Genomic DNA, 27,992 nt, shown 5'->3' with positions numbered 1-27,992 from the left:
CCAATCTACACTACAGCAGTAAATCTATACTGGCTGCAGACAGCACTGGAGCGCACAGGAACAGCAACAATTGAACAGGACATGTCAGTACCAAGGCATAATTAACTGTATTTACCTCCGAATGCACTCGCTGTATGTGCGACTGCAGGTTGCCTTTCTGGGAAAAGGCTGCGGGACAAAAGGCACAGGCGTGGGGCTTCTCCCCGGTGTGCTTGATCATGTGAGTCTGCAGAGCTCCCTTCTGGTTAAAGGCTTTCCCACACTCGCTGCATTTGAATGGTCTTTCACCTGCAAGGCAAAGGGAAGAGGGGGAAGAGGAGCATAAGGAGCTTCCAATAAGAGTTAGCAGTTTCCTGTGTTTAAAAGAAAAATTATAGCAGCTAAAATATAACCTTGCCTAGAGACATCTGTACATACATGCAAACACATTTTATTAGTGGGTTTTCAAGGAAAATTGTTTACCTCAGCCACCAACCTCAGCACCTACTCTGATGACAATGTAGCCTTATGAAAAAGTTTTGTGAACTAGCTGATGATTATCAGTTAAAATGGTTAAAATGAAGGAAATCTATACAAAGCAATTATTTAGAATGGATTCTCTCGACTTGTAGTTTGGAAGACCTCAGAAGCTGTTATGCAAAATCACTGGAGGAAAAAAAAAGGGGGAGAAAGAAAAGAAACAACAAACCCACATACATCACTCTTGTATACCAAATTGTATAGAATGCATATATCTCCACTGAAACAGAGGGACCAGAGGGTAAATGGACAGTAATAAATAAGTATCAAAAATTTAACCTTTAGTTTAAAAATCAAAAAGTCTTACAGTAACACTGCAGAAGATGGCCTATGGTTCCTACTCCCCAATAAATATTAACAGCCGTTTACTCTTTACAACCATCTACTGAAAATATGCAATAAAATATTATACGAGATATCATACTCAGAAGATAATTTTAAGACTCTGAATGCTAATATTGCTATTGAACATTAAACAAAAAGTAGGCAATACTGCTACAGGAATGCTCTGCCACAATTTCCCAATTTTGGTGATCTCAGTGTTGCGCATTCTTCCAGTTATTTGTACATTCACAGATTAGGCACGAAAAACTGCGCAGAAATTGTAGGTGACAGAACACAAGAGAAGTGCGTAAACAGATTACAATGCTACATATTTTAAACATACAGATACTAAGAATAAATTTCAGTTTATTACAAACGTGTCTTAATTGACTACTGGGAACTTCTGCTATGAACTCAGTATTACCCTTTTTTCCTTTTAATTAAATAGTTTAGCTGAGGTAACTCCAAGACCTTGAAAACACTGCCTTTGCAAATTTCTTTACCAAAACCATCACAAGCATTCTGTACATTATATCTGCTACACCAGTAAGTACTACCATGCACTAAAGATAATGTACATTAAAGCAGCTGTAACAAATATTTTTATATGACTTCTAGTTATATAGCTGTAATTACATCTACTTTACACTTATTAATTCTTAATTAAATTCACGTTGTCTGGAAGAAAGGCAGCTATTTTTTGAAATAGATTACAAGCATTTAACTCACTGAAGGAATATATTTTTTCTGTTCTGCTGCTTACGGGATTTGAAGATGCTTTAAGATCTGTTTAGTTTTTAAGACAAAGAACATTGATTCACATCTTGAAATACAATGACAAAATTCCTGCTGGGCTTTCATAGGTAAAAGGCTTAGCTTCCACTAAGAGGTGGTGGACACAGAGAAGTATTGCTTCAGGTTAAGTGTGCCTATTTAAGTAAATCTCATTACAGAAACTAAATCTTAATTCCACTGTGGAAATGTGGAATTTCTGTACTCCGCAAGTATAACTTAAAACACAGATTGAGAGGAGGAATGAGGGGCTTATTACTTAGTTATTAGTATGGGAATTGTAGCCTCTGAGACTTAATTTTTTTCCCAAAAGGGTGTAAGTGCTTGAAATGACTAGTTACAAACAAAAAATAGTATTGCAAATTAAGACACTAATGTAATGCTGCACATGTAGCTCAGACAGGCTCTTTCAACAATTAAAAACTTGGGGATTCTAAATTCTTTACAGTAGAGTTGTACTTTCCTACGTAGTTACAGTACCTCAAGCAACTGAATACCACACAGATTGTCTGCAGGTTTAGAATAATAAAGTAATTCACAAATTAAATGAGCATTTGCTAGCTACTTGGAACTTCAAATTATCTACTGTCATGTGCAGATTGGGACTGTCTCTGGCTTCCCAGTAGACAAATGTCTTTTTATTCTTCTAAAGAACCATTAATGCCCTTGAACTTTTTGAAGCTTTAAAGAAGCATCCTTAACCAACTATTACCTTGTTTCTTTAATTTCAACTAGAATAAGCTAAAATAATGTATCAAATACAGTCAAGACTCCAAAATACTCAATTCTCGCTGACCTTTTTTGGGGTATTTGTTTGAAGCAATTTTTTAAAAGCAGGTACAAGGGTGACCTCTTGTGTTACTATTCTATAACTGGATCTGTTGAACTTAAAAAGATTCTTAAGAAAGAGTCATGCAATGGTATTTTTATTTCTCCTTGGTAAACAAAGCCATTCTTGTAAATAGCAACTCATCACATCTCTGCCTGAAACGACTGTTAATACAAACAACATTGCACACTTATGTAACTGCATATTTGAACTAGCTAAAAACTAGACAAACAGCAATTTATTCAATATATATGAAAAATACATACATATTGCATAGCACTGAAACACTTCCAGCAAAGGTTCTGTTTAAGGACTAACTCCTGCTATACGATGTATAGCTGGTTGAAACTTAAGAACTATTCCCTTAGTCGTCTGTAAACTTCAAAACTTTTATTCTGTGCTTGGTATTTTTCAATTATTTCAACTGCTTAAGGGTTAAGCGTGCACATATTTAGGACAGCAATTTAGAAAAAACCATTTGCTATTCATTCTGGAAATTTGAACAGCCACTTGCACTTCTTCAATTACCAAAATTACAATCTAGGCTTATCGCACCCCAAGATCATTTTGCAATTTCAAATAAATCAATTTAAAAACAAATGCAAGGCCACTATTTCAGTAGTATTATTAATTCTTATGCACTTTCACCCTTTTTGGGACAGTAAATTTTAGAACCTGCTCTCTAGAGTATGTAAGATCTTACTTGGAGTAGTTGACTCACCCTTGCCTAGTGATTCGCGGTTTAGGGCTCACTGAAACTGCAAGTACCAAAACTGATATTTGGTAAAAAATGAAACCTATAGAGTACTTTAATTTTTTTAACTGTTTCCGATTATATGAAGAGAAATTTTAAAAGCATATAAATTTGCTAAGCAGAGGAAAATAAAAAAAGTTTATTTTAAACCAACAGGTAACAGCATCTAATGAGTGAAATGTATTGATAGCATTTGAAGTCCCAACAGGGAGAAAAAGACTAGCATTTCACAGGTTCACTGAATTTTGTAAAACCAATGCCAATTAAAATAATTACTTCCACAGCCTTACCTGTGTGTATTCTAACATGTCGTGTTAACTGACTTGGTTTCTGGAACGTCTTTCCACAGTGAGGACAGGAATAGGTAAACCCACTTCTGTCAATGTTTCTGTTGTAAGATCTAGTATTTGATACTCTGTCATTAAAAAAAAACCCAAATAATTAAATAATTTTAATATGAAGCATTATTTTAATGATTTTATTTTAACCCATCATTTTTAGCATAGTGTAAACTTGATAACAACATACAGTATCAGCTGCAACAGCGAAAAACCAAAGTCTATAATGATACTAAAAGAACAATGCAATCAGCTTTTTTCTAAGGACCTACATGCACCAAGAATTTCAGTTATTTCTGTAATAAAAATGGATACACCCTAGAGGCTCTCTAGAGACATTTTCAGAGTATATTCTGCCAGAAGTATACAGTGACTTCACAAATATTATTTTTATGGGAACTTTCAACTCTGTGCAACTCTGCTTCTTTTGCCTGAACACGAGTCCTTTATTCTTAACTAGAATAGGAAAATCTCATGAATTTGAGTCTCAATGCACTTGCTGAAGTCTATAAGGAGCAAGCTAACAATTTAACAACCCAAATACTCACCCCTGCCCCTCAAACGCAAATCACACTCTCCACAGAACCATAATAACAGATGATATAAATTCCCCAAATTCATTTCTCTACAAATCAAACTAACTAGTTTAAATGGCTGCTGAGAAACGTCAACAGCAATGTGGAAAACTGACTGAAAAAAAGGAAAAAAACCAGATTTTGCAGACCATCACAACAACTCAGGAAAACAAGCAGAAGCCACAAGGCAGCGGGCAAACCAGTACAGTATTGAGAGCATTCAATTATCTTCCATACTGCCTAAGTAACAACACCTATACATTAATCCAGCTTCTCAGTACTGCTTAATTCTAGCTGATATTAAACAATTTTAAATACCTGGTGTTTTTAGCTAGTTCTTTCAGTTGTTCATAATGTGGAGCAAAAGTGCAAAGCACACCACCACATTGAAAGACAAGTCGTATAACAGAAAAAAATAGCAGGGAAGTAATAGTCTGTGTATAACACAAGAAATCATTAAACTTCTCAAATGCTGCATCTTTCCACTCTAGGAGAACATAGATGTTCAGTGTATATTTAAAGGAAAGCACATTTTCCCTTCCAATTACTTAAAAAAAACTACATGTATTTTTAAAATCCTTTTATAATCTTAAAGAATGAGCACAGTGTGGGTAATATATTTTAATTTTACATATTAATTATATCTACTAAAATTTTAAAAAGTATCCAGAATAAGTCAACTGAAAACTGAAGATAAGGAGAGAGAACAACACAGATGTTACAACCTCTTCTTTTCACCTGAGGACAGATCTAGACCAGCCTGATTGTCAGAATGCATTCTTTGATGAGCAATATGTCTTCACTGTATCTGCAGCACTTTAAGAACAAAAATAATATCTGATTTGGAGGCAGTTGTAGGGACAATCACTAAAGATCAGATCACCTTCTAAATTACTTCATCATTTAGAGTCAGAATGACCATTTTCTTTTCAGCAAAAGCTAGATACTGAATTTAAATTAGTATTAAATTTAAATTTAAAAACTTCCTAATAGTCTGAATACAAATGATTCAGAGAACTATTACCTTTTTGGCAATGAAAGTGCATCCCCTCAATGAAAAAAACTTAAAGGAACAAAGCTCTTCATAATTTTAAATCCTAAAAAATCTCTGAAGTTTATTTTACACTGAAAAACAGTAGTCAAATTCATGTGTGTCTTTGAACTTTAAATACACTCTACATAACTGAGTTAGACCAAACATTAACTTTTCGTAATTCATTAATTAATCTTTTCACATTCAACAATAAAATTTGAATTTCCACATTTTTCCTTTCAAAATTATTTCTGTGAAACACAGGTCTGAGCTGCATTTGCTTTGTGATGACCTGGAGCGGGAACACTGAATCAAGTCATTAACCCTGCTCATATACATGGGTTGTATTGGTCCTTGGTTAAAGGACAGCACAGCACCAGTACAGACAGCAGTTTATGGAACACAACTGCAACACGTTTCTACATCTGAACTGATGAATAAGACGAATGTCATATAAGAAAGTTCTGAATCCAGAAATAATCCATGCTTAGGAAAATAAACAAATGATCATGAAGCACTTAGATGTCTTTTATGTCAGCATGGGGCACACATAATACTCTCTCAAAATCACAACCATCATATTATATTCACTCTATTCTTTATTCATCCTAATCTTCATTCATCTCTACACAGGAGACGTCCACAACAAGAATGATTTTTGTATGCAATATGGTACATTTATATAACCCAATACAAACATAACTTGATTCTTCAAACCCTTAAATTTCTGTTTGCAAATGGAAATCTACAACAATACTTTTTTCAACCTTCTGGAACACAATTATTAAGATCTTAGAAGCTGTATCATCTGCTAAGAAAAAGAACTGGAAATAGCCAGTATTTCTTGGTTTTAGATAGGTAATTTTCCCCATCTGTTTTTTACAGAAACTGAGAAGAGATTAAAAGAGAAATAACTAGTCAAGACTTTTGGCTTTCTTAATATATAAACTAAACCAATAGAACTAAGTTTTTCTTCCTTCTAACTTAAAAAAATTCTCGCATTCCTAAAAGTAAAGTTAAACTAGAGAGCTGAAAGAAAGGACAGAACAAATATCCACCAAGAATAAGAACAGCATTTGTCAGGCCTCTTTTTTTACCTTCATTTTGTGCTTTTTCAGATTTACAAGAAACTCATGGGAGGTTGTGATGAGGACCGCTTGCAAAAAACAATTAAACTGAAATGAACAACTTTTCTTTGCAGAAGGCAATCATGAGAACTTTTGTCATTAAAATAAAGGCTATGTAAAATTAATATACATTTGCTTCGATGTACTGCTATTAGCCTTTAAAATCATAAACACACTTCAAAAAACCACTTTGCATCAGAAAAACTTAACCCGTGTTTACAAATAGCTAGCAGATGAACTATGCTTAGTATGTGTGCCTAAATACAAAAACGGGGGGGGGGGGAAGGCCTCCAAAAATAACCAACTTAAGCAAAGTTTTAAAAAGCAAATGCCATTTCATAATGGCATAGCAAAGAAAAGAAATTATCTGCATCAATCATGGTATTTTGCTGACTAGAAATGCTATTCCTGCTTTTCCCAGCTATCACCATAAAACTAGCATCTGCTCATTTTGTTACAATCCCGTGATCGTCACCTTATTTTATAGTGAGTTTTCATATGCTCCTTTAGCTGCGAGGAAGTTTCAAATTCCTTTTTGCAAGATTTGCAGCTGTGGATCCTGCTGCCTGCCAATTCTTGACGATGTTCTTCCATGTGTATGGACAGCTGACTCTGTAAAGTGAATTCATCTCCACATTCTGAACAGATAAGATTCTGAGAGAGATAATAGACACTGATTTTTAAAAATATTCCCAAAGAGCAGTATACACACAAGCTTTGCTCAAGCAGATTAATGTATCCTTCTATGGACATTGTCAGCTGGAAGCAAGCAGCAATAAAAGTATACAGCAAAAAAATTTTATGAGTCCCATAATATAAACCATGAACAATAATCACTGTAAGATTATATTAATATTTATATTTGAAGAAACTCCACTGAAACCGAATTCTGAAAAAAGTTCACACGGCAGCAGCAGCAGCAAGCACTTCAGTACCACCATCACCAGTCCCTATTTCCTTGGTAGGCTGATTCAAGACACACACAGAAACTTACCTCAGTGCCATTACACTATGGTCTACAGAAACATTGGTAACAAATACTACTTTCCAACCACAAGCACCTTAAATGTAGAGTCAGGGATATCTCACTTTTACTGGTTAAAATTATATTTTTAAACAGTAATCCCACCACAGTTAGTACTGAATTTTCTTAAGCTATCTTCACAGAAAAGCTGACAGAAATTAATAGGGACACATAATACTTCTGACAGATAAACCATTAATTTTACAGCAGTGTTAAACACACCATTTTCCAGTTATATTATTATTCTATGACATTTAGAATGGAAACTAACTTCTGATGTTTAATGCAAAACTATTGTCACTTCTCTGAAATTCAGAGGTAGAATCAAAGTCAAATATTATTTCAATGAAAACTAAAAGCTCTTGACTTCCTTTTGCTTTACAAAATTCTTAATTTTTATTTGTCATTCCATCTTTATTTTACAAAATCTAAGCTGAGAGTTAAGCTTAAATGTCTAAAAATATCTATTATCTCTGTTAAATGTTCCTCACTGGTGTGCATAAATAACTTCAGACATCAATAACTTCAGATGGTCAATAACCTCTGCTTCAAGTTCAAATTCCAGATCTCCTACAGGTCCTAGGCAAAAGTACTGGGCAAGTTATTCCTGCAGTTCTCTGTGAATTGTTACATTCATCTCTGTTTCATCATAAAATTATTGGGCATTATAAGAATACATTCATTAGCAATTGAAAGGTACTCATATTTTTATAAATTTAATGTTCAAACCGCAGATTGAATTTTAAATTAGAAGGCATCACACAGCCTATTCTTCTGACATCTGCACCAAGTATCAAAATTAGAGCTGCTGAAGTGCATGAAAAATCACTTAGTGGCAGAAATGAATATCAAAAATTACTCTCAGGTGTCTTTCTTGACGCTTAGTTTCCTTATTCTGATGTTTTTAGCCATTTATAAATCAAGTTCCCTTAATAATACCCATCAAGCCATGTATCATTATAGATATATTAACATGCAACAAAATTGTACTCAAGTCCACTTAACTTGGCTGTGTATGTGACAAAATGTGAACTAAAACATGATTAAAGAAGGAACACAATCTCTACACATGGTATACCCTGCCTGGATTAGACAAGTATAAACAGGCCTATTATCCCAAACGTAGTGGTCAAAACTGCCGCAAAGCCATCTGCAGTTGGCATGGAGAAATATACCACTGTTATGTTTATGATCAGAAGCCAGATGATAACAGCGCTTTAGCTCCAATTCTCCAACATAAAGTCTAAGTTTAAAAAAGCCTTCACGGGAGAAGGAGCAATTACTTGATTGAAAACTTGGTATTTTGGGCAGTGCAATCAACTCTGGCAACTGCAATAATGCAGTAATGCCTATGAAGGGTGCAAAACACCACTGTGTATTAACTGTTTGCTAAGAATTCAACCAACACCTTATAAAAATGGAAAACTAAATTTTGAGAGGGAAAGAAAGACAAAGCACTTTGAAGCAAAACCACCACTCAAAAACAGAAGTGGGAGTTGTAGATAAGGGAACAACTTCTTCTATTTCTATAGATGGTGAGAGTGCCTCACCATGACATCTGCCATCAAACACAATCACCCAGATTATTACATGTGGGCTTATGTAGATGAAGTCACAGAAATATCTTCAAAATAAAAGTATTTGAAAATAACCAATCAGTTAATATTTATATATATGTCAAACATGCACAGATTCTCTTTGTTAACAAAGACACGATGGGAACACTTAGTTATATCCAGCTTATTAATTTTTGTAACTATTATTAAAACAGTCTCCCCACTAAAAGTTTTTTTATTTCTTTTAAATCAAACAATTTATTCACTCCTCCAATCTAAGGTATACGGGTAGGGGATTAAATAAAACTATTATGACATGTCTTTTCAAAATTTAAGTTATGACATTTAATGAATTACCTCCTCTTTCTCATGTAGCATTATATGAGCTTTCAGACTGGCTACTCTGGAGAATTTCTTGTTGCACACAGGACAGGTAGGATCTTCGCCATTGTGAGTACATTTATGAAGTGTCAAGTTGAATTCAACATTAAATGACATTGGACACTGGTCACATCGGTGAGGCTGTTCGTTAAAATCACAAAAATTAAGACAAAATTCATTAATTACATTAATTCAAAATTACATATACCCTGGGTGACACATATAACCATACAAATCAAAATGTTAAAAATAGAAGAGTAGTTCAAGTACCTACATATGATAATGATCCTTAACAATACCAATCTTAATTATTTTTCTCCTTTGCATCTCATTACTGAAGATACAAATATAGCATTTCAAGAGCACATGGGGAAAGAAAGCAGGAAAATTAAGTAAAGCAGAGGTTCAAAACTGAGACTGTCTGAGAAGAATGAAGTCAGCAGTAAAGAGGAACAAGCAGGAGATGGAGATATATTTTCCTACTTTAACTGTGATCACGATTCACCCAGAGGGTGGTTGGGTGCTGGAACAGGCTCCCCAGGGAAGTGATCACAGCACCAAGCCTAACAGGCTTCAAGAAGCATTTGGACAACACTCTCAGGCACATGGGGTGATTCTTGGGGCTGTCCTGTGCCTCAGAGATCCTTGTGGATCCCTTCCAACTCAAGATATTCTATGATTCTATGAAATCTTCATAAGCAAAATTAATAATCAAAACAGCAAAACAGTTTATACTAGGATTGGCTGCTCTTCAGTTGGTATCTGCACAATCAGTTTTCATTTTTTAAGAGCACCTTCACTTCTAGATATAAAAGCTCTTACATAACTGTGCAATAGCATGGTTTTAACAGTCATATATCAACTTTACAACATTGAATCTTCTCTAAGTTGTTCTTTGTATACGTAAGTTATCCCAAAGTGCTACATTTTGTAAAAATTAATCTGTACGTACAACTACCTCAAAAAGTAATAAAATTATTTTTCCATCACATGTAAGTAGTTCCAGCTTTGTGAAACAGAAAACAAGGAAAAGAAATTAAATGCTTCATATTACAGATGCAACCTGTGGCAGAAGTTTCATTTAAAAAGTCAGTCCAGTCTTAAGCACATATCTGTATTTTTCTCATTCTTTCCTAAATTTGACTCGTAAGCAGCTAAAGTGATGACATTAATCTACTGCTTAATACATACATACTAAATTAGTTTATTAGTGAGGTCCAGTTAATCAATATAAGTATTATTTTCTTTTTATTGCTAATATATAGAATCACTTTGAAAATTCGATTGAAAGAAACCTACACACTTCCTCATCTACCTGAATATTTTATAAGTCAAAGAAAATAGCTAAAATTAAAAATTACTGATCTGGAAACAGCAATCGAACTAAACAACATCAAAGTAAGGTCCTGTCTCAAAGGAAACATGAGAAAACATGAAAGAGAAGAAACTTAACTGAGGTCCCCAAGTAGTAATTTTTAGTGGTGTGACTAAAAAAATGGAAAAGATGTCTTGTGTTAGCTTTACCTGACAGTCTATGAAAATATCATTATACATTGGTTATATCTACCAGAATTCATACCTTGTCATTTTGCTCATGATCCCTCATATGGCGCTGGAACTGGGTCTCTTTTGGAAAAGATAGCAAACAAATCTCACACTTATGCAAGTTAGGTACTTGGTAGGGAAAATTTCCGTTCTCTATATTTGGTGTCAGAACGTCATCTACAAAACAACAATCAAAACATTTGTATAAAGTCATATTTCATCTACTTATAATTTATTGTAAAAAACAAATTTTTTGAAGCAGAAACTATTTCAACTCCCCTAAGATTTTGACTTATACAACACTCTAAATTCAAGGGATCTTGCAGATATCAAACATAAACATTACTGCTTTCAGTGACAACAGATCAACCACATATATCCATACTGCCAGTTGCTAAAGAGATAAACAATCACCTTTTCCTAGTAATTTGAAATAAATTCTTCCTGTGCTTCATAAACATCCATCAAATTTGCAACAGAATAAAACTCTGCCAGATACACCAGGTATGAGTAAGATACTGAGAAGGGTTGCTTTTAATAATATTACATCGCACGTTTTTAAGACTTTTAAAAATTACGTAGTCAGTAGTTCTGACTATACAAGTTTTCTGCCCTCCATCACTTCTCTCTCTTTTTTTCCTTAAGAAAAATTTGGACATCTTTTCTTTCTTCTACACTTGGCAATGTAAAACCTTTATTAAAACCTATATTAAAACCTTTAGAGTTGTAAAACCAACACCACTGTTTCAAATAGCTGAGAGAGAGGCAATAAACTGGAAGTCAAACTGTGTACACATTAAGTCAGTGAAGAAAGAGATGTATTTTTCTTTTAAACAGACCCAGTCTAAGTCCATACAGTTTTCTTGTTTTGAACTCCTAAAATCACATAACTTTGGATATACAAGTTCCAAGCTTCTATACCCTCTTGCTCAAATGGCCAAAGTTAAACATATAAATACTTTACGATATACAGAAAATATCAATCCAACTAAGTTAAACACATTTTACATTTGAGAAGATACTGCATTACTACAGAAGTTATCTTTATTCAAGAATAACTTGAAGAAAAGCAATTGGCAGGAGGACTTATATCATTCAAAGCAGTATTATTAAAATGAAAATAAAAATTGATTGACTTGTGCTGCAGGTTAGGGACACTGAAGCGAAAAAATCCACAGAATTCAGTTTCAAACATTCCTACAGCTCCAACTACATCGACAACAGAACACCAAAAGAAGGGAACATTGATTTTGTGATCTAGACACTCAAGGCCTGATATTTCTCTTTAAGTCAGTACTTTCCACCATGAATATAAGAATTAGGCACAGGAAGTAACAACACAAGTAGAAGTTTACAGCATTCTGTTTACATTTCCTCAGAGGAAATCAAAGATCACAATTCATACAGTATTTCTGCTCAGTACTGCACCCACTTCAAAGTCCTGTCTCATTCACCACAACATTTACAAGGGAGGGGAAAAAAAAAAATCAGTACCTTATATCCTGACCATATTTTTTGCTTGCCAAAATTCTCATGAATAAACTTTAAAAGCTTGTAGTTGAGGAAGCTGTAGGAAACATTTCAGCATAATATATTTTGGGCAAGAAGTAAAAACAATGTCCTAGGGACTTACACTTCCCATTTCTGGACCGAGATGCCCAATTAACTTCTGCTTTGCAAAGTTTAGTTATAAAGTATTTCTCTGTAACAGAAAGATGTAAGTATCACAAATATTTATCATGTGTAAACTTAACCTACTGCATCCTTTAATGGACTCTCAGCTGTACATTCATAGTATATGCAGACACTATCAATAACAACCCTGAAACAGTCATATTTCTTCAATAATTAAAACCCACAGCTTTAACTAAAAGACACAGTCCTTTAAGCATCCTTGTGATAAATACCCCTGAGTTGAATAAAGGACACAAAATCAGTTTCTGTAAATACTGACAGGACAAGGGATGTGGAAGAAAAATCTACTCTGATACTTGGGCTATATGAAAACGTAATGCAGAAGGTTTTCCTTTCCCCTAGAAAAAGGAGTAATTGTTCAACCCCATGAAAGCCTGACCTCTCACTTTGACAACTGAAAAATGATCCAATCCATGACTTTAGAAAGGCCTTCAAGCCTTCTCCTTCAACCAAAGAGATTGTTATCTTTAAAGTCACTCTTAAGATCAAAGACACTGGACAATATACAAAAACAATGCCTAAGAAATTGAAGTAGCTAAAGTGTAACACCGACATCAAAGGTGCTAACTTTGAAACACAGAAAAAGCAACATGTTCACTAGTGTCTGAATAACATTACTAAATGACACCAGTTTTCATTCAATAACATTTCTAGGTATCATTTTCATTAAAATGTGTATCATATCTGTAATATTGACTGTAATACTGATTAATCTACAGGCTGTGAATTTTCTTCTGGAATTCAAAAGGAGTTTAATTATAAAATGAAAAATCAAATATCTTTGATTTTCAACAGAAAATGTGATGTTTCAACAGAATTTGATGACTATATTTCTATGAAATCATACCACCTGATTGCAGAGATATACAAGAAGACAGTACTTCAGCTTTTCTTTAAAAAGACAGAAATGATTAACATTAAATCAGAAAGAGGTAACAAGATAGAGAAAACCAGGAAAGACACTGTCAATTAAAATTAACAAGCAAGTGAGCTATATTTTGACTTTCCAGGCAGCACTCCTGGATTCATGAAGTATGGCTTGAGTCTGTCTTCATTTCAATGTGAAAATGAAACAACAGTTTGACAAAGTTTTTTGTTAGATTTAATATCCAGATGAAGACTTTACACTGATACCTCTATCATAAAAGTCAAAGTAATAACCTAAAATACTGTATTTTAGATAAATCATCATAAAACAATCTTTCCTTATATTAGAGGAAAAAGTGCTTTTAGACACATCAACTTGGATCATGAAACAAGCCAATCACTGCAAAATACTGAACCTATCCTGAAGGCCAATATTTTTGAATACCAAAAAAAACATGTAGATTATGTCAGTTCAAGAAGCTGGCAGTGGGGTATGGACCCTGTACTTTTAAATGCCCTGAGAAATTTGTTAATTGAAAAAAAACCCACAACAATTCTAAACATTCTCTGTGTACCAAAGGGAAACAAAATGAAGATACTGACATACCTGACACAGTGTTTAATGGACACAATTCATCATTTATCATATTATGAAGCACATAATAAATAGATAATATGATGCTTATGCTCTCAGAAAAATATAAGTATTAGGTACACAAATTAAGCAATCTATTTAATGTCAGACATACTCTGGCAGATGAAAACAGAAGTCTGCTGTCTATTAATGAACTAACTGAATGCCATTCAAGCCAGCAATACAGAATTAAAAGTTTGAGGGTTTAATTCAAGAAGACATTATCTGATTAAACACATAATGTCAGCACAATCACACAAAAAACTGGCATGCTCTTAGTAGAGAGAAGCTACTCAGTGATATCATAAACACACACAGAGAAAACACAAAATTACTATCAGAGTAACAAACCCTTAGAAAAAACAAGTGATTTTTTCAGATCTGCACAGTACAACAAATAATAAACCTCACTGAACAGGTGCAAAGCTTAAAACACTGTCATTTATTAATATGAACTGCATGGAAACAGTGCAGAAGCTGCTGTCACTTACTATTTTTTTTCCAATTTGCATATTAGTCTGGTTGCAACATAAATCAACCTTATTACATCACAGCCTGAGAGAGACAGTCAAGTATCAAAACAATTAAACTAAACAGGGAGTACTTAGCTCATTATGCACTGTCAAACACATTTTTGCCTGTATGTACTTTCAAATGTATTTTTGTCTGTATCCTTACAGTTTGTCCAAAGTGCCCACAGATAGCAGAATCAGATTTGTGAAGTACCTATCGATGATAATAAACTTTCAGTTTAAAGATAGTCTTATTTAAATACTCTTAATGTTACAACCTGTAATTTCTGTTTTAAATTTATTGCCCCTCACAGAGCAGTAGCAATCACTTTGGGTCAACTCAGCCGTGACACAGCCTTCACCAACACTTGACCTCGGGAGTTGAGTCAGCGAGCAGGTGCTCTCTGCTATAAGCCAGTGACGACAACTCAGCGTGGAAGGAGGAAGACAGAATAAGAGCACTCCAAGCCTTCCCTCCTTATGTAAGCAGCACTGTGCCTCATGGCAGCCTGCAGTCCTCTCTGCAAGGCGCAGATGGACTCATTCAGCTGTGAATGCAGCACAGCCTTATTAGACCTCTAATAACCTCCTCGCATCTGACTGAGAGGACACTGCGAATAAAGCACTCAAGCTTGTGAAATTTGTGGATGAAAATTTGTCACTGAATGGCAGCTGGCAAGCCTAGGGACAAAAGGGTCTGACCCTATCAAAACCTATTTACTAATTTATGAGTGACAAGAAAGTGGTAGGACAAGAGAACAAAACAGGGATGCCAACACTGACATTTCCTCATACTACACTTGAACTCATAGAACGCAAATGATAATGAATCATTAAAACATTTTGCCTAGTTCTGCAATCATAAAAGAAACAGTTTACTTTAAATTTAGTTCAGTACTCTTAAACCAAAAATAGAAGTCATTCCTCGTGACTTCTGATGGGAAGAGAAGGGGAGAGACTAACTCTCGGTCCACGTATCAAATCAAAATCCAGAAATCAATCAATATTGGCTTGTATAAGACAAGGTAGTTTTATTATGTTTTGGTCAACACACAATCAGGAATGTAAAGTACTACCAGTCCGGACACTTGGCTTCCAGGAGTGCACTGCTGGGAGGGACATCCAGGGGCCAATCACTCAGCATGTGCCAACATAAAGCAGCTGCACTCCTTTCAGGAGCAGACGATTCCAGACATTGCACAGCTACATTAATGCACTGCAGCAGCAGAGAAGCCTGACAGGACATGGAATTAACAGCTCCATCATAACTGGTTAGATACTAAATGGATTGCATTGGGTCTGGTTGGGATGGACTCAACTTCCTTCCTATCAGCTGTTTAAAATCTGTGACTAAAGGCAAACATTTGCCTTTGCATCACTTGGTTGGGCTTTTTTGTTGGATGGTGATTCAGCTGGCTTGAGGGGTTTTTTGTTTTGGTTTGGGGTTTTTACCTTTTTCTTTTTTACCTTTCTTTTTTTTTAAAACTTTATTTACTAAACTGTCTTCATCTCAACCTACAAGCTTTTTCTTGCTCTTGCCATTCCTGTTCTCTCTCTCATCCTACTGCAAGAGAAAGTGAGCAAGTGGCTGGAGCGTGTTTCATGGCTGGCCAAGGACAACCCACCACACAGATACACCATCCGCATCATCCTAATCTACACAGATAACTGAAAATATTGGCATCTCCCTAACCAACTTCGATAGCTTCATCTGCCATTCAGGTAAATCCTGTCATATTTATTGTTAAATACTCCAAAACAGGAGTTATACTTTTTTCCCCACAGTTGCATATGAATATACCAAGCCACTGTTTTTCAGCTGTTTGTTTTTACATGATTTGGATATCTCCTGGTTGAGACCATGACCCTTAGCTGTGCCCAGCCACTACAGTGTTAACAGAAACTTCTGAATGAAGTCAATGATTTACCACATGATCATCCTTCTCCCAGGGAGCGAACAAAATCCAACTGCAGCAAAAAACCTCATAAGAAAGACAAGAGAGGTCTCAAATAGAAACTGTAATTATATCTGGAAGTACTTAATGCATATGAATAAATGAGGTATGAAGGTATCAGCACAAGTGCAATAGGGAATAAGATTTCTGCAATTGGCAGAAAGCTACAGAGAAGGGACCGAACAGGGGCTGAAATTATCACAGAGACAGAACTTAAACACAAGTCATTCAACTGCATAATAACTTGGGAAAAGACACACACATATTTCAAGTATAGTGAGGATCTAATGTGGAATTAAAGCACACCAGTGTGATCCAAGTTTATCATCTTCTCCCTAAGACACAACACACCCCTCGTAAATAACCACAGATTTTCTTACTGCAGAATAGTGAGATGGCCAAACAACAGTATCGCTATTAAAATCTAACAATTATCTTTTCTAAGGCAAAAGTTTGGGCAGTTGTCCTTCTGTATGTTTTAAAAAGGAATTACCTCTACCTATCCTATTTAACAGATTTAGAGCACATCACATAAGCAGCACCTCAACCTCTTCATTCTTGCCTTCAAGACATGACTCCCCTATTCTCTTCTTGTCAGTCAAAGGCCAGCACATAAAACCCTAATACACAACTACTAAAATAATCTACATAACAAAAATTTGGTAAGACTTCACTGGGGAGTTCAAGTTTCAATTTTTTTCAGTAATACAAAAGTGGAATGTAAAGCCTCCAAACTGACCTTCTCCTAATTCAATACACTCACACCATAAATGATGCAAACCAAATACAGCCAGCTCTGCAGAGCTGTGTCATCTTCTCTGTTTCTCAGCTTTGTGTATTTAATATTTAGCACTCTTCATATGTGAAATCTGTTACAATTCAGGCCTCCCGAAGGCACGATAAACTCAAATTTTAACTGCACTCATAAAAGAATTCAGCTCAAACTTGCGCAAAAGTGGCCTTCGGGTTTAATATGTGACATACACTCTAGGCTTAAAAAACGCTTCAGTATGTCCTAAAATATTTCATTTTGCTGTTCAAAGAATTCCTCCTCTGCTATCTGAAAAAGATCTCACAGTCATGAAGGTCAAAACTGCTCATTTCATGTTGCTGCTATTCAGTGACAAACATCACAGGTACAACAGAAAGAACCTCTCTACGGAAGAAGACTCCACAACTTCCTTCTGTAACCAATGCCAGTGCTCAGTCACCCTCACACTGAAAAAGTGTTTCCTTATGCTCAGACAGAACCTCCCATTTTTTGGTTTGTGCCCAGAGAAGTCAATTTGAACAGTTCAATTGAGATAAAAAAAAAAAAAAAAGAAGAAATCATTGCAAAATGGTTTTGGGGAAACACTACAATGCCAAAAAAAGGTTATCTTAGAATAGCAGCTATTGAGGTCACGATATTATTTTGACTGTTGTTGCCTAGAGTTCATTTTTTTTATCCAACATATTTCATTTTCCTAGAACAAAGAACTTGTTCTAGTCTTTGACATGCATGGCGGTTGAAGAAGTCTAAAGGAAGCTGTGTAACATTACTGATTCACCTTTATTTTCTCTCAAAGATGCATTACCAGAAACATACAGACTGTACAACTACAGAGCAACACTTCTCTTTCATGATACACATCAGCATAACAAGGCCGCAGGAATTCCAAGGACCACACTAAAAAAGAACCTAAAAGTGTACAATTTCCTAAGTAAGAGATATGAAATTTATTTTTGCAAACAGCTGTTTCCTAAAAAAAAATCCTCCTGCCAAAAGCGAAGCCTATGCTTCAATTGCACAACTAGTTTTCAAAGTTTGTCAGTCTATATCTGAATGGGACAAACAGCAAAACGTCCTCAGAACATAAAATTCCTTAATTCAAGCTGTCCTGTTCAGCTGGAGCTTCCTCATTCATGACCTTCTTTTGTCACACAGAAGTGTAGAAAAAAACATGACACTTGCCAACACTGACTTTGCTGTTTTCCCAAACTACTGAAATCCCAAGGACCAAAGACACCAGAACCCACAAAATTTGTCTATATAGAAACAGTCACAGCAGTTACAGATGTCTCTGAATCCTCATGGTAGCCCTGCACCCTGTAATACTAAACCACTGCCTGCAAACTACCTCTGCGAAACAATTTCGTTAGTAAACGAGCAAATTTCTTTCAAAAGAAACAAATACATGAAAAATACGGAATGTGATGAAACTCACATCAAGTCTTGGCAGCCATACACTCCTCTTACCATAGGAAGAGCCTAAGATCAAGATCCAACTACAAGCAAAATGAACAGTTACTAGGAACTTTTTCTGGACAGTCTGTCTCAGTTTTGATCTTTTTCTCATTCATGCATCATGCCATTAGTACAGGAGCTTACGCATTTATGACATGTGCAACCTTTCAAGAACTACTAGAGAATTAAGTAGATCTTTGTGTTCAAGTAAACTTTAAAAATGCCCAAACCTACAACCTCCAAAATATAACAGCAGAAATTCTTGGGACTATCTTGATATGCTTATTCCTTAGTGATCAAAAGCTGAGATAAATGGCCCCAACAGAAGCAACAACAAAAACAACAAAAAAACCCCAAACCAAAACAAAAAAAACCAAAACAACAAAAACTCCCCACTTCTGACAGGAAACTGTGGCCCATTTAGCTTTCCATAATGTAGAAAACATTTTATCCAACTTCCCAACATTCACCTAACATCACAGCAATTCTTTTTTGCCTGTCAGCACACTTCAATCCTACAAAAAAAAAATATTCCACAGAAGGCTCACCTACACATTCCCCTTGCAGAGCCAGAGCTCATCTGCAAGCACTGGGAAAATCAGATATTCTAAATATATACTGAAAATATTAACTGACTTTTTATGACTGAAATAACCACAGTATTCAGATGCTTTATGAAATCTCACTCTGTTCTATCTATTGAAAAAAAATATAACCCCCCCCCCAAAATCTACTGCTAAGTGCTTGTGCTGAAGGAGAAGTCACAGATAAGGGTTTCAGGCCTACCTGAAACACTATTTTTGCAGTTTGTGGGCCTTAATCAGATACTGCTCACAGAACCCCAGTAACATTAGCAGAAATAAACTGCACAAAAGAGCCATAAAACTCACCATCTACCAACTACTGTCAGAAAAACCCCCATCAAACCAATCCTGCCCTGAACTACTGTCCAGCCATCGACAACAGTAAAACGCAAACAAAAATTTTTAAATCGAAGACTAATATATGTTCGGGAAAGAAAACCAGGGGGGTTTTGGTGTGGTTTTTTTTTTTTTTTTACACATATACTCACAAAGAAAACAACTACAAGGATTTTTTTAAGGCCAAAAAAAAAAAAAAAAAAAAAAAGAACTACTTTCTCCTTGAAAATCAGAGAAGTGGACGAGTTAAACCTCATTTTCCATTTGTTTATCATCCTTCATTCGAAGCTCTCGTTAGTGTGGCCGGAGGGAGGAGGTGAGGGAAAAGAGCGGCGGAAGGAGCCGGAGCCCTCCCGTCCTGCCGGCCGCCAGGCGGACCGGGCTCTTCCCCCGGCCCTTCCCGCCGGCCCGGCGCCGGGACCGCATCGCGGGAGGAGGAGGAGAGCGAGGAGGAGGGCGGCCAGGGCCGAGAACCCTCCTCCAGCGGCCTCCACAGCCACGGCCCTGCTCCGCGGGCAAAGACAGCGGGACGAGGCCCGCCCCGGCCCCGCTCCCCGCTGCCCGCCCGTATCATTCCGCAGGGCCGGCCCGACTCCCTCCCCTCTCCTCCCTCTCCCTCCCCCGCCCGCCTGTACCCTCGCACAATAGACCCGGCCTTCCTCCCCCATCCGGGGACTATATCGCAGCCCGCGGAGGCTCTCGCCTCCCACCCCCGGGCCGCGGGTCGCGCCCGCCCGGCCGCACTCGTTACTGCCTCGGCGCCGGGCTCGCCACTCTCCCCGCCGGGCTCGGGGGGCCGCCCCCTCGGCATGGCCGCCCCCTCCTCCCCTTCGTCCTCCCGCCCCCTGGCGCACGCACACACAGACACTTGAACGGTGGAGGGGGGAGAAGGCGGGGCGCGGGACGAGCGGGCGCGGCCCGGCCCTATACAGGGTCGGCGGGGGGCGGACGGCGGCGCTCCGGCGGGGGGCACGGGCGGGGGGAGCGGGGCGGCGGCGAACTCACGGCAGGGCCGGGCGGGCGGGCGGGGGCACGGGCGGTGAGGGGCGGCGGCGGGCACACAGTGCGCATGCGGCCGCGGTCGGGGGGGCAGGTCGGTACATCCGGGTGTGGTGGCGGGGCGGGGCCGGGATGGCGCCCGGCCGGAGCTGGAGGTGGTGGGATGGGGCCGGCGCCGGATGGGGTCTCCGCGCCTCCCGAGCGCCGGGGCCGGCACGCCGAGTCTACCTGCATGTGGCTCCAGCAGGAGCGTCCCACCTGGACGCCTTGCTGTGTCACCTGCTCTATGTGACCCTGCGTTGGCAGGAGGGTTGGACTTGGATGATCTGCAGAGGGCATTCCAACGCTAACAATTCTGTGGTTTTGTGGGGGCTGGAGTCTCGCTTTCACAGCCCCGAAGCTGGCGGGGCTCGACCAAAGGCGCATGGTTGATGACCTGAAGTTGCGTCGGGAGGATTAGATTGGATACTAGGAAAAGATTTTTCACCCAGAGGGTGATTGGGTGCTGGAACAGGCTCCCCAGGGAAGTAGTCACAGCACCAAGCCTGACAGAGTTGAAAAAGCGTTTGGATGACACTCTCAGGCATTGAGAGTGACTCTTGGGGATGGTCCTGTGCAGGGCCAGGAGTTGAACTCCATGATCTTTCCAAGTCAGCGTATCCTATGATTTTGTTCCTTGGAGAAGATTGTTCCTTGCCCTCCCCTCCTGCATCCTCCCTGAATTACTTTTTTTTTTAGCCTGAGGTGTGCATAACGTGAGCACGTGGGGCTCGCCTGGTGCCCAGGAACACATCTTCCTCCAAGGCATGCATGGTTTGGTGCTGTTGAAGGTTTGGCTGTGCCGTGCCCAAGCTCTGCTGCCTGAACCATGTGCTGACTGGAGAGATCACAGAATCAGAGAGCAGTTTGAGTTGGAAAGGACCTTGAGAATCATTGAGTTCCAAGCCTCTGTCATGGGCAGGGACACTTCCCACTAGCCCAGGTTGCTCAAAGCCCCATCCAACCTGGCCTTGAGCACCTCCAGTGATGGGGCATCCAGGGATCTTCAGACAACTTGTTCCAGTGCCTCACCACCCTCACAGTTAAGAATTTCTTCTAATCTAATCTAAATCTAACCTACTTCAGTTTTAAGCCATTCCCCCTTGTTCTGTCATTTCCTGCCAGAAGACCCTCTCCAGATCTTGACGAGAGTTGTCATAAAAGATCACTGGTTTGTTTAATAGCGATTTTTGGGTGTCATAAGCCATAGCGTTTGATTCTGTCCCTTGTAACTTGTGTGCAGTGGAAGTGTGCTCACTGGAAAGATATTAATAAAGTGGTATGTGCTTTATTGACAGATTGTTCAGCACTTCATAGATTTCATTGCCTCCAAAGACACTGCTCCATGTCATCTTTGGATTCATAGTTTTAGCTTCTAAGATTAGGTTTTTATTACATGTCTTTCTTACTAAATAAAAATATAAAATACTTACTTTTGATGTGTGACTTGATTAATCTTTTTCGTTATGTCAATAGTTTGATGTATTTAAAATTCTAAAGCTTTCTCTGAGTTACATTTTCTTTCTACACCTTTTAATTTTTAAATGCCCTTTTAGAAAGGGTATATTTCTGTACAGAGGGAATGCTATGAGAATATTGCCTGCAGTGATAAAACTGTCTTTTCTGGGTGTTTTTGGCTACTCAAGTCTAACACCCAAGGATAGATCCAAAGCCCATTCCCACTGAAGCAGGTTGTTGCTGCTTAGTTGCAAAACTATTAAAATGCTCAAGTTGCTTTCCAGGATATCCCTTCTTTCTCCCCCATCCCATACACCAGCACATGACCAGTTTCTTAATTACAAACTATATAGTGTTTCAGTAGCCTGTATTATAAGACATTTAATATGATGTAGTCTTAGTTAACCAAGCTGGATGATCCTGTCCTCATTTATTACATTTATTACTTTAATGTTACTTTCTACAGTCTCTGCAAATAGTATTAATCAGATACTTCAGATTCCTGATCAAAAAAATAGGGCAAGTTGGGTACTGATACCTGTAAACTCTAGTAGCAAAGCATTACTTAGTAATTTTATCATCCTTGAATGTTATTATCACTTTGTTAATTCATTTATCTTGTTCTGTTGCAAATGAGCGTGTGTTTGTGGGTGTGGGGGGGTTTCTTAAGTTAGAGCCTTTTAGATAACTAATTAAATTACATCTAAACGCTTGCCTTAAGCTAACAAATTTAATCATATCAAAGAATGAAATCAGATTTTTGGAATGCAAGATTTCATTTCTTCCTGAAGGCTAAGGTTGGGTGAGGAATATTTAGATAATTTCTCATTCTATCCACGACTAAAAAGTGTACTGTTTTTAATTTTCTCTACAGAAATGCAGCATTGGCATATAAATATGTAAAGGAGCACTGAAGCCGGTGTGACTTTTGCCTGGGGCTCCTGTGAGCTGACTTCTCGCTACAGCCCAGTTACATGCAGGGAAAAGGCAAAGAACAGCAGTGGCCTCTGGTGGCTGTAGGATAGTTCCGTGCCAAAAAATTTAAGATCGCCGATCGCTTTAGCAGTGAACTACAGCCTACAAGTACATGACACAAGGTGACAGCTTTTTACACAGGACTCAAACCCAAAGAAATCAAACCGAATCAGTATCTAGAAAACTTTGCACAAGCTCAGTATTTTGCATACTTATCCTGATTTTGTTCTAACTTCGTTATAAGGATTACCTGGGAAGTTTGGGGGTTTTTCAGGGAGTTTTTTTGAGGTCTTCTGCATTAGGATTAAGAACTTTGAATCTTGAGTTTATTTTCAGTTTTGAAAAGAACTGATGCACACTTTACAGGAATGTAAATGGGATTGTATGTGCAGGCAATTTCTGTCTGTACTGATACTAATGAAAATTCATTTTTGAAGTCTAACACAAAAGCCAACTTTCATTTCTACTTTAGTTTTTCAGCATTGTTGTTCCCTGCACGTCTTTCAGTGTTCAGCAGCAGTACATACAATCGTGGTTAATTTTGTGCTGCAAAAGTCTGTTCATCATCTGTTTCAAGTTTACATGGTATGTTTGTCATTGCATATCAGTCTTTTAAGACTTCTGCATCACACTCATTCTATGCAAAACTAGCTCTGCATAAAAGTAGAAAAGACATCATAAGCCTCAAGAAGCTTGGAATACTGGGAGACTAGTAGTTTATGAAGAGTATATGGAATAGGTGTTGAAGAATATAGGACATTTTTATTAATAAGGAAATTCAGTGGTATATTATACGCTTAACTTTACAGAAATTTTCAATCTATTGAAGCTGTTTAATCTCTGTGTAATTTTCTTTCTTTGTCTATGTAATTGGCACAATATTTTTCATCTGCATTTTCCAGCTTCTGGAAGAAAGGCACTGCATGCATTGCTAAAACTTTCACGCTACTTCTATTGTCTGGATTTGCAGAAGTGCTGATATTTCCAAATATTTTAAAATTGTTGTATTTTGTACATCATAAAATGACCTATTACAGTCTTTCTCTAAAGTCTGTGGCATTACTCCAGAGTTACTACACAGGAAACTTCTCGGTTTTGGGATGTGCTGCTCTAGCATTGAAACCCAGTGCCTTCTCAGGTGAGAGCCTAGAGGACTATTACTCATGCTCTGCTGTCCCTGCAAAGGAAACATGGATCTGTTTCCCAAATGGAATCTGCAATGTAATACAGAGAGTGCAAGATGGTTAGTCTTTAACTCTTTCTATCATTAATTTTATCTGGTATCACTAATTTCTAGGAAGAAAAACAGCTATAGTGTCATACCTTAAAATATGCAGCATTAAAATTATGCTTATTTTATACCTACAGATAAAATATAGTGACAGAGGGAGTAAGGTTAACACAAGGCCACAGAACAAATTGAATTATAGGTTTTACTACCAACTAGTGGTACAAGATGTGCTGCTAATTTTTAAGGCAAACTAATGAAATCCAGTGAACCATTTCAGTAAAACTAATTACTAAGTAGGGTACTATTTACAGTTTCAGTTGTCTGTCCATGTTTTCCAAGCTGGGGCAGTACAGTACTTTCCCTGTGTTAAGGCCGTAGATGTGTAGTACTCCAGACTGGAAAATCCCTCCACATGTTTTTAAAATCATGACATTTAAATAAGTATAACACTTTCTGAACTCCTGTGTTTTCGCTTTTGCGTGTCTGAATACTTCTGAACTAGAAACAAACATACTTCTAATGAATTTATTTTTGTGTGTCATGGTTTGACTTTAGGCACTGATATTTTAAGAAAAAAAAACATTGCAATTTTCCCAGAATGGTGAAAATGTTGATATACCAAAGTAGTTTTGTAGTTCTGTGCTCAGTCAGAAGTGAGAGGAATAAAGACCATTGCAATTTTCTAGATACACAGTGTAGCCAGGCCTCCACAGAAGGGTGTTTTGAGAGCTATACCCTCAGATTCGTGCAATCATAGAATGGTTTTGGTTTCAAGGGGCCTTAAAGATCATCTGGTTCTAACCCTCCACTAGACCAGGTTGCCTCAAGCCCCATCTGACCGGGCCTGAACACTGTATTTGCCAACTGTTGGCACAAAACAGTAAATGTACTGAAGACTGACTTTATGGTTAGAGGGCATAACCTGGAATAGAACCTGCAGTAATGTAAAAATGTCAATAAAAGGCAACAGTCTTCTCTCATATTGCTATAATAGCAAAAGCTAGAATAGACCTGGTCTTTATATTTTAAATGTATGAAATTGTAAAATTATGTGCTGTGAGAACTGCAGTATACATTTTGTATGAAGGATTTCACTAAAGAGGTATTTTTCCAATCTTAACATATTAATTTCCAAGGAAAGATAAATGTTTTCTGCTTTGCTCAGTTGGTTTATTCATTTAGCAAAGAAAGGGTACCTCCTACACTTTCTTGATTTCTTGTTGTGTGGCTAAAGGACTTGGGTTTCCAGCACAGTCAACTATCTTGATTCTAAAGGCACTATTCCAGTGGAAAATAGTATTTTGATGAAAAACTAATACTCTGTAAAAATCTAATGTTTACAGTCATTACAAGACAAACAAACAAAACAAAACAAAACATATATTTAATGAAGGTTGAAAAGGTAAATGAAAATACTGTTAACCACTTGAATAATATCCATAAAAATCTCATTGGCAGCCATAAGGCTGCATGTGCAATTCAGTATTTGAAGAGAAAATTCAGTTTAGTGAGGTAGTATACTGTTGTACTATAGTATATTGTGTAGTACAGCTAGCTGTATTAAAGGTGAAATCTTAGTCTATTTTGAGACAAGGACAGCTAATCAAATCAGAACAGCACTGAGACCAACAGCTTCTTTTAATATTTGCTACTGAACTTAGATATCTCATGTCTGTGTGACTTTCACCTTCTGCCATCTGGGCACTAACTCAAATGGATCATCTAAAGGATAGAAATTACATTTGGTGGTGGTGTTGGAGTTCTAATTGGATTCCTATGAATTCCTACAGAATTGTCTTATCTAGGCTGGCTCTTACACTGGGATCTAAAGTCTCATTCCACGTTTAAAAACAAACACAGATATCATCATTTTCTTGTGCAGCTTTCCTAAGTGTGCAATTACTATCATATTGATCAGTCTAAAGCTCTATGACCAGAGCTGTCTCTTTTCTATTGTGTTTGATTCTCCCATTTTTCTTCTATTTATGTAATGTGATGCAGTATCTCCATTGGCTGAACTGCATTTTCTGTTTGCAGGTGTAATATACATGGAAGATGTTCCAATCCTTCAAATACAACCTGCTGATCTTCCAGCAGCCTTGCTGCAGGGATGCCACAGTCTATCATTTGCTCTAGGTAGTTTCAGGTGTTGTTTTTTTTTAAATTTTGAATCTGTTTAAATCATTTGTCAGAAATCTCCAATAAGTTTCATGATTTCTTTCAGTGACATTAGATTTCATGTTGTCTGTACTACCCGAAATTGCAGCCTGTAAGCTTTCTGTTTATATTTTGCGAGTCTTTTTTTTGGGGGGGGGGGGGGGATTATTAAATGATTCTTGTGGGTTTATGATCATGCATTGTATAATCTTAATCTATCTTGTTGTGCTTTCAATTTTACTCTCTATTCGCAAGTCATAATATAGGAGTCTTCATAACCTTCTAGGTTCACTGATGCCTTACTGTGTAGTTAGCATTTAATTTCCTGTTTGTATGCTGCCTCATCTTGATGTCTTATGATAGGCTGAGATTTATGTTTTCTGGTTTATGTTGGTTTTTTCCCCCTTCCTTTTCCTTCTCTCCTTTTCCCTCTCATTTTTCCTTTTCCCTTGACTACAAGTTTTGGCATGATAATTTCTTCTGCTGCAAGTGTATGACCCCAAACAGAAGGTCTGTCCATCATCTTATTTTTTCTTCAGAGGACGCCATGAGCAATTTTATGTGATCTTGTAATTTGCTTGTCTTTTTTGCTCTGTATTGTTTTTTGATGGTTTTGGTGTTGGGGGTGGGTTCTTGGGCAGGCTTTTTGCTATCTTTTTGTTACTTTCATCTGTTACATGCTGAATTATCTCTGAGACTGCTCTGTTGAAGAGTTGCTGTCTGTAATGCATTTGTGTGTATCTCTTCATGATGTTAACATGAAGATTTTGCTCATTTTTGTTGAATCTCCTGCAGCTTCATTCCTATTTCTAATCTATTACTATTTTAATCCAACAATTATAGAATTCAGATACCTTATATAATTGAGAATTGTATTGGTCTCCCCCAAATTCTTGACTTCAGTTGTTTGGTTTTCTTAAAAAAACCTTTTCATTAGTTCTTGAAAGAATGTAAAATCCAAGAAGGCCTCTGAAAGCATGAACTGCCCTGGTCTTCTCTTGGTATATGGAGATGCTGTTGGAATATGTAGTAGTCTTTACAAGTAGTGACCAAGATATACCTTTTCAAATGCATTCCTACATCCACTTTGTTGTAAGAACAATGCCGAGTTATTAAACGAATTGGCTTTGTGCCTGCAACGAGTTCACGATTTCTCATATATGCAAGAGTAAACTTACTCCTGACATGTGCATGTTTCAAATGTTGAAAGAAAGAGTACAGACGCAGAACCTCATTCTGCCCTCCTACTGCAGAGCAGTTTCAGAAACAGGGCTTTACATTCCTAGACATTACACTTTACCTGTTTTTTTTTCACTATGAAGACTCTGTTGGGAAAATCAATCTTTTTACATGAAGGATTTTTTTAAGAGGAAAAAAAAATCTTTGTATTTGGACACTACTTGTATTTGCTCAAATCTATTGTATTTCCCTGTATTTAGACATGCTACTGAGCCCTAGTATCTGGATACTGCATAGACTGTAGAAGCTTGACAACTCAAGTGCACAGGAATTGTTTTTCCAAAAAA

The 27,992-nt window shown here is 37.4% G+C and overlaps 1 protein-coding gene across 7 annotated transcripts in view; it reads right to left on the bottom strand.

Annotated features, from left to right (window-relative positions):
- The window catches only part of ZNF236 (zinc finger protein 236), a 72,357-nt gene extending 51,728 nt beyond the window's left edge, over positions 1-20,629 (bottom strand). For 6 of the 7 annotated variants that reach the window (XM_029958915.1, XM_018070014.2, XM_018070016.2 and 3 more), the window contains exons 1-6: positions 20,360-20,447; positions 10,832-10,976; positions 9,229-9,393; positions 6,767-6,945; positions 3,509-3,633; positions 116-288 (exon numbers count right to left, since the gene is read on the bottom strand). In XM_029958915.1, the coding sequence (XP_029814775.1) occupies positions 116-288; positions 3,509-3,633; positions 6,767-6,945; positions 9,229-9,393; positions 10,832-10,976; positions 20,360-20,418 (846 nt within the window). In that variant the 5' untranslated portion in view covers positions 20,419-20,447. Of the gene's footprint in view, positions 1-115; positions 289-3,508; positions 3,634-6,766; positions 6,946-9,228; positions 9,394-10,831; positions 10,977-20,359; positions 20,448-20,612 lie in introns of those variants that run through there. The other variant, XM_018070020.2, reaches the window with a different exon arrangement.
- Positions 20,630-27,992: the final 7,363 nt, after the last annotated feature.

The sequence above is a fragment of the Manacus vitellinus genome, unplaced genomic scaffold, assembly GCF_001715985.3.
Source record: "Manacus vitellinus isolate BGI_N305 unplaced genomic scaffold, ASM171598v3 scaffold_17_pilon, whole genome shotgun sequence".
In the NCBI taxonomy this organism is placed as follows: domain Eukaryota; kingdom Metazoa; phylum Chordata; class Aves; order Passeriformes; family Pipridae; genus Manacus; species Manacus vitellinus.
This window is presented reverse-complemented; position numbering and strand designations above follow the sequence as displayed.